Raw genomic sequence first — 11,151 nt, 5'->3', positions numbered from 1 at the left:
AGAGCTCCTAGTGTCCTGGGACTGTGTGCAGTCCTGTCTGGGAGGGGCCTGGCCACACTTAAGAAGAGAGTCACTCACATCTGTTTACGGTGGAAACACCCAACTCGATTTATTGAAAAACTATTACAATTAATTATTCCTTTGTTACACAAGTTTAGAATATTTTAAGATATCCTTTCCTGGGCATTACAGTTAAAACCTATGACATGTCTAGCGGATTTTTTGAAAATGTACAATGTGTCATTTGACACTGTATTTCAAAAGGCCTGATGTCCTAGAAACTTTATCTTGGGTTTTTTTGCTTACCATTTTTTTCTTTTTGCCAGTGTTTGTCCAATTATATATATTGAGAGGAAAAAATAAAATTACACCAAAAGAATTTCTGCAAATATAAGAAGTAATTTTATTGCAATATACTGTGGCTAGAGTGGTCTGGGGAGAACGGGACACATTTTGAAGTTCAGTACAAATTATAACAACTTTGAAGGGACCACAGAGGAAGAAAATGACAGGAGAAAAGGACAAATTGGATGGGATGAGAAATGAAAACAGAATCACATGACCTAGACACAGTCCACGGGGGTCGCGGGACAGTCCTCGGCTATGGCTTTTCTTTTGAAGAGATGAAGGTGACAGTCATTGGCACATGCTGGCATCCTGGGCTCCAGAGACTCTCCAAGCCAGACTTTTCTTTGGCAAGAGTGAGACTTATTTTCCAGGGAAATTTGGAAAATCCACGCTGGCGGTGTTTTGTTCCTCCTGGGTGGCTTGTTTGTGGCTTCCTAAGCTGGAACTGCATTCTGGTGGTGGTGGGGGTGGGGGACAGCACCAGAGCCCCGCAGGCTCACCCCGAGGGCCCAGCCTGCATTTCCCATGGTAGAAGGAAAAGGCGCTGCACCCGGGCAACTTTTCACAGTGAAGAGATCGCCTTTCCTGGCTGCCCCTCGGGTCCTCCTGCCCACAGACGGCAGCCCCCCGACCTCGATGGCCAGGAAAGGGTTCCCCAAAGGGGACCTCACCCGCCCCGAGCTCTGGAGCTGCTGACGCTCGCATCCAGGACATTTGAGATGGGAATCCAAATCGGCTACTTGGAAAAGACGTGCTGCAGGCAGCCCTGGAGAGACTCATGGAGTTCATTGTACATTACTCCATCTACCGAGGCAGCGCACGGCACGACTGAACGGCTTGGAACAAACACAGAAATTAGCACCACAAACATTCAGGAACCAAATATAATCTGCTATGGTCACACCACAGACAATGCAGGAAGAGGCTTTTTATTGCTTGTGTGTGTTTTCAAATCAAGTAGGCACAACCCAGTCCTCATAACAGCCCTCAGGAGTGGACGCACCGGGGCGGGAGAGCGCAGGAGGGAGCGTGCTTGGCTATCCTGCCCAGTGGAAAGGAAAGTGACGTGCATTGATCTTAGAGTCCTTGGCAACAGACTGCGGAGGCAATAACAGGATAAAGAAAGCAGGGAGAACGAGGCATGGCCAGGGACCCCAGTGCGCCTTCAAGGAGACCTTAAAACAGATAGCACCACGAGAGAGCCACAAGAGAGAAGTGTAAAAAATAAGCACCAATTTTCATTGAGTTATCACCTACAAAAAATGTGGTTTCCCTGCCCTGGACATTCTCCCATCAGGCTCTGCGGGAAGAAAAGCGGAAAAAAGGAAGCAAATAAAATTAATCCAAACCTGTGTTTTAGTTTTAACTGCATGTAGAAAAAAGAAAATTATCAAATTTTTTCCCTCCCTGTTAAAAAAAGTCTAGAGCAAATCGAAACCGTCTGAAAAGCGGCACTGGTACCTGCTTTTCAACGGCAGCATAAATTCTTGCTGCCCGGGGAAAACTTCCAATTTATTGCACGTTCTTGGCCAGGGCGGGGTGGGGAGACTTCCTATTTCTAATCAGAACGGTACTGCAACCCAGAATCCATGCCTCGCCCATTCTGTCCGTGGGACTGAGACCGGGTTTCCGTGCATGATTGAAAGCCAGGCACACTTAACATTTATAACAATACAATACAAATATTTACTTAAAACTCACAAAAACATAAGCACCTTTAATCCATCGGGAAGGCACCTGCAGAATGACATTTGGCCTCTGAATGGATCGTGTTGGAGGTTGTTAAAAACGGAGGCTTTGGTGACGGTGGGATGACCTTTACGAGGCTTACCTTGGAACATTTTTTGAAGGTCAGGGGAAATACACATCTTCAAGTTGAATTTAGAAAAAAATATAGTGTCCAAATCTGGCAGTCCCTCCCCCAACCCCTGCGACCTATTCACGAACAGGATGGGTCGGGCGAGCTGGGGGGCTGGAGGCATGGCCCCGCTCCCAGGGCGCATGTGTGTGGACAGAGCGTGGGGCGGGCCCAGGCGCTGGGGTGCAGCTAGGTCATGTGATTCAGCTCCAGGTGGGGGCGCGGCTCCTTCCCTCTGTTCTCTCCGGGCTGGGGTCCCACGCCCCGTGGTGCCGAGGCGTAGATGAAGTCAGGTGGGAGGGGAGGGAGAAGCCTTCACTGTCCAGGATCAGGACGTGCACGGGACACTCACGAACGAATGGCATGCTGAGGTCACGAGGTTGCTCTCGGGAGCCCGGGCTCGGCGGCTCCTAGCCCATGAAGCAAGCCGGCCCCACTTCAAATCCAAATTTCTGTGACGCTTCACCGAAGTCATTGAACATGATGTCCACGATGGGCACCTGCTCCACTTTGGGGGTGTCGATCTCCAGAACCGTCTTCTGGTAGCCTTTCTTGGTCTGGGGAAGAGGGAGACAGATGGCCGGTGGTTAAGAACAGTGGGGGGGGGGTCTTGGGGTTTACCAATCACCCCCCAAAATCTGGCTCCAAAACCCAGGCTGGTGTCCTGTCTCCTACCCAGGGCTGCGCTTGCCCGGGCAAGTGTTGGAGGAAATATGGCTGATCAGAGCATGCATTTAACCCCGGTGGATGTCCCAAGAGTCCCCCTGCACAGGTCGGAGGTGGGGTGGTGTGGGCATCAGCGAGGCGACAGGACCCTCCCAAGGCTGCAGGGGTGGCTGAGGCACACACAGGATTGAAGCTGATCAGCCTTCCCACCGTGCCCAGTCCAGACTCCTTGTGATGCCCCAGGTATTCACTTCCAGGCAGGCCCCCCAGGACCCAGGGCCAGCTACAGAACAAGCAGGGCACACTGGAAAATCAAACGGGGGCTCCGGGTTCGCAAAGGAAGGAGTCCGAGGCGGCACCGGCAGAGTCTTGAGCCAAGTAAGACCCCCCTACGACCACCTGCCACACACTGCCTTAGGCACTCGGTGGGCTGGGTCTTCACCTCCACAAGTATAGGAAGGGGTGGGGACCTTCCACACCATCTGGTCCAGAGGAGTCTTAGGTAAACTGAGGCACAGAGGGCAGGGGTAGCGCAATGAACCTGGCCTGCAGGATGAGTCAGCACCCATCCCTTGCTCAAACCAGCACAACCCTGGGCGCTGGGATGTGGGATGGAAGCCTAGGAGAGGCCTCCTCCCTCCCAGAACACAGGCAGCACAGGTGGGAGAGTCTTTGGTCCCTCCCCGAAGCCACCCAAATGTAACTCCCAGTGTTCTTTATAACTGAGGCTGAGCTGGCCCTGCTGTCCCATCAACTTCCCCCAAGACAAGGGCCCTGGAGGCCGCACCTTTCCCGCAAACCAGGAGCCTGCAAACGCATCCTGGGCAAATGGCTTTTGCCACCTCAGACCTAGACCAGATTTACAGTCGCAGCTGGATCTGGGCCTGGGAAGGATCTCCTTCCACTGCCCCATCCCCAAAAGAAATGATCAGATAAGCAAGTAGGGGCCAGCCAGGGTTCCCTCCTGGATGGGAGGCAGTGACCCCAGGATGCAGCCCTGCAGAGGGCCCAGCACAGGCTCCCAGCCGGAGATTCGGAGAGCAGACAGCAGCTCCAGCTCTCCCGGTATTCTGCTCCCTGACCTATGGGGAGGGCGTGGCCCTGAAGGGCCTTATTCTCCCTGACTATGATCTTAATGTTCCCGTTCCCAAGGATGGTATTAGGAGGTGGGGCCGTTCGATGGGAGCTGAGGAGGTCCTAAGGGTGGAACCCCATGAGTGGTATTAGTGCCCCTATAAAAGAGGCACCCGAGAGACTCTGCCCTATGAGGGTGTAGTGAGAAGCTGCTATCTGCAGCCCAGAGGGGAGCTCACCAGAGCCTGCCTTGCCGGCAACCTGCTCACAGACTTCCAGCCTCCAGAACTGTGGGAGACAAATTTCTGTTGCTTATGAGCCACGCAGCTGGCGAGATTTGTCGTGGCAGCGAATGGACCTAAGACAGACCCTGAGCTAGAGCCAGCCAGCTGCACCTCTCCCAGGCTTCTGACCCTCGGTCATGGAGTGACGTAACAAACATCTGTGGTTTTAAGCTGCTAAATTTGGGGGACTAATTGATTACAAGCAATGGATAACCAATACGCTTTCTGTGACTCAGTTTCCTCAGCTGGAAAATGGGCATGCTCACATCACAGAGGCGCTGTGAGAAGGAATGAAGCTCACCTCCCTGCATGCATTCCTGCTATTATCCATGAGAGTCTCACACTTCACCTCCTAATGTCCACTTCTCCCCTGACCCTGCCCTTCTCACAACCCTGCCTTGATAGGAACACCTTTCTCTTACTGCAGCTGGCTCAGCCTGGAATGATTTTCAAGTTGAGATTGGAACTTCAGAGAGAACGCGAGTTCTCAGGGAGCTTGTTAACCCCCTACAGCTCTGACCCCTGCCCAGAGAGGCTGACTCCGTCTGGCTGGGGTGGGACTCGGAATCTGCATTTTAAAAAATGGGTGTCTCAGACAATTCTGATAGGCATGGTCATGACTGGCCTTTGAGAAACGCTGTCCTAAAGGACCTTGCCATAGGGCACCCCCGGACTTGACAGCAAAACACACAGTTCCACAGAATGCCGAGTGTGGGGCAGACGGCACCCTGTGGCCAGCTCAGGCCTGCAGAACACAGCTGGGATGCTGCTGTCCCACAAGCCTGCCTGGGGGTGGCCACAGCTCTCCTGTGGAATGGAGGGCAGGGGCCAGTTGCAGCTCTGCGGTGGCTGGGAAGGATAGGTGGGCAGCGGGGCTGGACACAGGATATTCAATGAGAGGTGGCCATCCACACCCTCCAGGGGTGAAGCCCTGAGGGTACCAACCTCCTCACCCTCCCCACCGGCGAGGAGCCAGAGACCACCCTGCCTGCCTCTCCTCGGGCCTCTGCTCCCTCGCCCAGTCCCACCCAGGGAGTGCAGTGAGATGGTTGGGCCTGGCTTCACTGGGCCACTGCAAGGTGGCGCTGTCCTGGGGAGCCAAGTGAGCTCGGCCACAGGTCAGCAAGCCAGCAGGGTGCTGCCCGGCCTTTCTCGTCCACCCCTGGGAGGCTGGGCAAGCAGTTCATCTCAGCAGTGGCGTCGGTCACAGCCCTTCTCAGCGATGGCACCAGTCTCTCCCCAGAGGGACGGGCAGCATTTGCTGAGCTGTCGGGTGATTTCATGGGATTTATGGGACCCCTCTGCTCCAATTATCAGAGTGCTTAGAGAGGGGCGTATTTAAAGTAGGCCGCTGCGAGCCGCTCTGTTACCCCGTTATTCCAGGGGCATAAATAACCATTACAGGCCAGAACGGCCCCCCGGAGGCGCCGAAAGCTGCACAAACACCAGGATTTATGCGGCGGGGTGCCTGGGCCCTCTTGCAGGTGATTTGTGCCTCTCCACTGGGCCCGCTCAGCGGCCCCGTCAATCAGGCGCCCCAGCCAAATGATGCCCGCATTGGAATTCCAATTTCTTCGGCCGTTATTACAATATGAATCATGCAGACCTCCGGGGGCTGAGGCAGGGCTTTTGCCGCTGGCCCGAGTTCGAGGCATCAGGGCCTCCTGCAGCAGCCTCCGTAATTAAATGAGAGGGTTGTGACTTTTCAAATTGTGGTTGGGCTTGTCAGGGACTGGGGTCAGCAGGGCACCTGCGAGTCCGGGCCAGCGTCCCTGCATGCCACCCCCATGGCCGCCCCGCACCCCAGCTCCACACTGCTGCCACTGCCCACCTTTCTACCCAAACCACCTGTCCAGCCTGGCCGCAGAGCCTGCCCCTGCCACCTGGGGTTAGGCAGTTTTGGGCCATTCTCTCTCCATCTTTTCAAAGTCAGAATCTTTGCTTTCCAGAAGTAAAACGGCCCTGGGGAGGGAGCTGCTTCTCCTCTCCCTGCCCAGAGTGCAGTCTGGGTATCCCCGTGATCCCAATCCCTCCTCTGCATGCAGAGACACTCCAAGGACAGTTGTGGAACTCAGGAACGCCTGCCATGGGGAAGGGGCGAGAGAGCGAGCCAGGGTCTCCTTTTGGGGTGGCACTTGCAGCACTGGGCGGCTAACCAGACCCATGCTGCTGACTGCCTGAGAAGGTGGCGCGGTCTGGACGGCAGCTGCACTTGGTTCTCGGCTTTTGAGGGTCCTGATCTCGCCCCAGAAGTGCCAGCTTCTTTGGGTTCCATGGGAGACAGGAAGGAGCAGGTCCTCTTTGCCCTTGCAGCAGGTGAACCCTCTGCGCTCCCTTCAGACCTTAGTTCTGTGTGTAGAAGGGTGCTTCTCCATGGGGGAGATTTTGCCCCTGGGAGATGTGTCTGGAGACATTCTGGGTTGCCATCACTCGGTAGGGGGCTCCTACTGGCATCTAGTGGGTGGAGGCCGAGAATGCCAAACAGCCTGCAGTCCCCCATCAGAGAGCCGTCGGGCCTTGATGTCAGAAGGCTTGGGCTGGGAAACTGCTCTTGAACCCGGTTCCCTCTGCATGGCTGACGGGACCAGAACCAGGAGGCGATGGGCGGATAGTACAAATAGACTTGAGCCCAGTTCTCGGAAGAGCTTCCTCATCCTGAGACTCTGCAGCCATGGCCTGGGCTGTCTCAGGAGGTAGTGAGATCACTGTCAACTGAGGTATTCAAGGTGCAGCTATGCCAGGAAGGGGCTATGGTGAGAAGAATGCTGCAGTGGGAATTAGGAGCCTCAGCTCTGTCACACCTGGAGACACTGGGCGAGTCGCCGTAACTCTCTGGGCCTCAGGTTTTGCGTATGTAGAAAGAAGGGAACACTTGTATTGGTGGTTCGCATTTGGAAGTGGGGAGTGTTTCTGGAGGCGTTTGGCACACCTGAGACTGGCAAAGTGGAATGTCTTGCAAACCAATGGCCACACTTCCCCAGATGCCAACAGCACACCCTCATCACCGGGAGACACTGGGCTGAGCAAGAGCCCTCTCTGCTTGTGGAATTTAAATGATCCCAGCTTGACCCTATCCCAGGATGCAGGCGGAGCCAGGAAGTCAGGTTCTGAGTCAGAAAGCATTGCCGAAGACTTCTGGGACCTCGCAGAAGTGGGTTTTGCTGATGGAATGAGTAGGGGCAGGAGCTTCAAGAGGAACTGGGATGGAAGAAGTTGGATCTTCCAGGAAGGTCTTAAAAGCAGCAGAAGCCTCTCTTAGCCAGATTAGGGAGCGGGGGTCTGGCCTGCCCTTTAACCTCCAAGGGTCCTTCGTGGGATCCATCTTTCTAGCATTGTCTTCCAGGGAACATTCCCCTCTCTGGAAAGCTGTTCCTCTCCCTTTACCAGACAACGCCCACTGGGCCAACTAGTTTCCCTTTTTGCCATGGAAGCCAGGAAGCTCAAAGCCAAACTCAGGAGGCTGTCCCTCCAGGTCCTGCCTTGCCTTTACAGGGTTCCTGATTTCTCTTCACCTCCATGTTTACTGCCTTACATTTGTGGTCCATGTTATCTAAAAATAGTCACAGGAACTGTGTGCTCATCCAAGGCTTGCAGTGGGTCAGACACGATTCCGAGCTCTAAAGGCATGGTTTGACGTGCTCCCCAGAAAGCCTGTGAGGCAGGTGCTATGTTATCCTCATTTGGGGAGGACGGGTAAGGTCCCTGGCATTTTTAAATGCCTCTTTCCAGGGATCTGGATCCATCAACCTTACACAGGGATGAGTTCTGCATATTCCACAGTCAGATCCGAAGTACTGACCCCAACCAATCGCAGAAGGCAGTAGCAGCCGGGAGGAGAGGTGAGCACTCCTGGTGAGGGCAGCCCCCGCTGAGCACGGCCTGGCCGCGGGATGGCCCTGGGAGACACAGCTTTAACCCTCAGTGCAGCCCTTGGGCAGCAGAGAAAAGGAGCTGAGCGTCCTATGGGTGAGGGCCAGGTGCTCCGCGGCGATGCTGGGCAGGGGGAGGCGGGATTGGAACCCAGGTCCACTCTGCTCCCAGGGCTACAGACAGGCCTTGCACTCTCAGTCGGCGCCACCCTCTGGCTTTCCTGCCTGCCCGGGCCTCACACTGAGGACCCATCCGTGTTGCTCAGAGGAGGGCACCCTGCAGGGCCGGCCCTAACGCCAGCCCCGTTCCCCTCAGGAGCTGGCCTGGGCCGGTGCCATGGCTTGGACCTTCGTCCCTTCCAAATCTCACGTTGAAATGTGGTCCCAGTGTTGGAGGTAGGCCTGGTGGGCGGCGTCTGGGTCACGGGGCTTGGTGCTGCCGTCGGGGTAATGAGTGAGTTCTCACTCTACTAGTTCCCATGAGAGCTGATTGTTAAAAAGGGCCTGGCACCCCCTCGCTGCCTCTCTCCTGTGCCTTCCACACACTGGCCCCTTCACCTTCCTGAGACTGGAAGCAGCCTGGGGCCATCACTGGACGCAGATGCTGGCACCACACAACGCTTCCTGGACAGCCTGCAGAGCTGGGAGCCGAGTAAACCGCTTCCCGTTTACCCGGCCTCAGGCGTGCTTTCCGCAGGTGTCTCAAGAATAAATGGTGGAGAGAACAGGCTCCAATGTCAGTGACAGGAAGACCCACAGGCTGGACTTCTCAGCGATTCCCACCTCCAGCCTCTAAAAGGCCACACGAGGGGGACATGTCTGAGGCTCCCGCAGGCCTGGGCTCTTGGGGCACAGCTGCACCCTAAACACCTCCAGGACACGCGGGCACATCCCAGACCTGTGCGATGGCCCTGGCAGTCTCGAGGGGACCTTAGCGGAGGTGAGCCCAGCTCACTGAGTAGGGAGGGGAAAGGCGTGCATGTGGGAAGGCCCATGGGTATGAGCGCCAATACCAGCCCTGACTGCCCATGAGGTCTCAGCAAGCCTCCCGCCGCTCAGGCCTCCGTTCCCTTGTCTGGGACCAGAACAGCTCTCCCCACATGGAGAGGGCCCATGGGCCGGGCTGTCCGGAGAGCTGGCAACTGTCTGCAGTGTTTCCAGACGGCCGTGCTCTCGGGAACAGGCCCAGCTTAGTTCTGGCCACTCCCAGAAGAGCCCTGTCCAAGGAGAGGGAGGCTCCCAGCTCCAAACTGGAACCACAACGGGTCCTCCATTCCTCACTCCACGCCACAGCCCTGGATGGGGCGAGGGACCCAGGCCCCTGGCTTTTCCAGCCAGGTCTCAGATTTCCCATCCTAACCCACAGAACTCTCCCAAGTTCCCGGAGCTCTAGCTGCATAGGCCTGGGATTCCTAGTCTCCCTGCAACTGTGGGGCTGCCTGGGGCGAGAGCCTGGTCCGGGGCCCTCCCTGCCCTCTGGCAGGCATCTTGGGGACAGGTAAACCCGTGCTGAGTGAGGAGCGAGCCCCACGGAGGCGTGAGCAGGGGTGCTGGGGGCGGCGCGGGATACTCACAGCACAGCCGTCCACCAGGGCGCGGATGTAGGGGTTGTTGTCATAGGACATCTCCTCGTCATTGGAGCCCAGGAAGCGGATGGCTTTGTCGTAGCTGCCCGTGGCTGCGTCCTGCCAGGCCACTGACTGGTAGCAGTGGTAGGTGACGTTCTGGTGGGCAGAGGCGCTCAGCAGCCGCAGGAAGGTCATCTGTACCACACCCACAGGGTTGCCCTCGGCGTCCACGTAGGAGAGCTGGGGGGACAGGGGGGTTGGGGCTCAGCAGGGTGGGGACACACACAGCAACAAAGCCCCACGTCCGCACTGCCCTGGGCTTCACTCACACTGTGGTCTTCTCGGGGGCACTACCTGGAAACGCACTGTACCCCCAGACCCCGCCAAGGCCAGCGCACATGGGCTGTCTTGCGTGTTCCCAGGAACAAAGGGAACCATGCCTCATGTCCTTCAGGGCCTTAAATAATCCACCCACTCCTCTTGGCTTGTGCTTATCCTTCAGGGCTCGGCACCTGTGCTGCCTCCTCCAGGAAGCCTACCCAGAATAGATGCTCCTGCACCTACTCTGTGGCTGCCCTCCCTAACCTTAGTTTGTCACAGTGTCTGTCTTCCCTAGCAGACTGTAAGCTCAGAGAGGGCAGGATGGCATCCTTCTTGCTCGTTACTGGCCGTGGTACCTGCCCCATGGCTGCCCAGTGTGCACTTGATAAAGCTTTGCCGCATGGTGAACGGCAGCCAGTGTCTCCTGGGCCGGCACCCACTGCAGTGCCAGCTGCAGCTGCTCTCCCTGCACGTCCACCCACAGTTCTTCTCCCCTTCTGCCACCTGGGTGCCTCCATCCCAGATGGTGATCTGGGTCTGCCAGGTTTGTATGTGTTGAGTGAACAGAGAACCATTCTCAAAAATATGGCTTGCATGAAGACCTGCCTCTCATTCCTGAAACGCAGAGCTCTGCACCCGATCGCTGGGGCGGGGCACCTGGAGCAGCAGGCGAGCCCTGGTTTCCCCTGAGTAGAGGGGTGCAGGGCCAGAGAGGGGCATTAGGTTCCCTGGGGGTGAGAGGAGGAGGTCTTAGAGCCCCCCTCCCAGCTGCACCACACTTCTCCCTGAGCCCTGGACAGCAGGTGTCCTCCTTCTGCCCCTGAGCCACTGCACGGCTCCTCCCTCTGCCTGGGACACTCCCCACCTGGCAGGAGGTGCCCCCGCTGCTGTCCTTTGGGTCACAGCCCAGACCACTGCTCCTAGGGAAGGCTCCTCTCCACCTCCAGCCTCTAGGGCTGGCTTAGGGACCCTGATCTGTATCCCAGCCCTCCCTATGTCCCTCCACTCCAGCTCTGGCCCCCTGTCCCTATCATCATGCCCCAACACCAGCAAAGGAAGGTGCTCACAAGATTATGTGAACAAACGACCATCTGCTGGGTACCCAGGATATACAAGGCCCTGGCCAGGGAGACTGTGAGCAGCTGGAGCCACAGTGGGCACGA

At 56.6% G+C, this 11,151-nt stretch overlaps 1 protein-coding gene across 2 annotated transcripts in view; it reads right to left on the bottom strand.

Annotated features, from left to right (window-relative positions):
• Positions 1–379: 379 nt before the first annotated feature.
• The window catches only part of COL5A1 (collagen type V alpha 1 chain), a 207,906-nt gene continuing 197,134 nt past the window's right edge, over positions 380–11,151 (bottom strand). For both annotated transcript variants that reach the window (XM_055350981.2, XM_055350982.2), the window contains exons 65-66: positions 9,674–9,907; positions 380–2,763 (exon numbers count right to left, since the gene is read on the bottom strand). In XM_055350981.2, coding sequence (XP_055206956.2) covers positions 2,617–2,763; positions 9,674–9,907 — 381 coding nt within the window. In that variant the 3' untranslated portion in view covers positions 380–2,616. The remainder of the gene's footprint in view (positions 2,764–9,673; positions 9,908–11,151) is intronic.

The sequence above is a fragment of the Gorilla gorilla genome, chromosome 13, assembly GCF_029281585.2.
Source record: "Gorilla gorilla gorilla isolate KB3781 chromosome 13, NHGRI_mGorGor1-v2.1_pri, whole genome shotgun sequence".
In the NCBI taxonomy this organism is placed as follows: Eukaryota; Metazoa; Chordata; class Mammalia; order Primates; family Hominidae; genus Gorilla; species Gorilla gorilla.
Note: the sequence above shows the minus strand (reverse complement) of the source record. Positions and strands in the feature narration are given on the sequence as shown.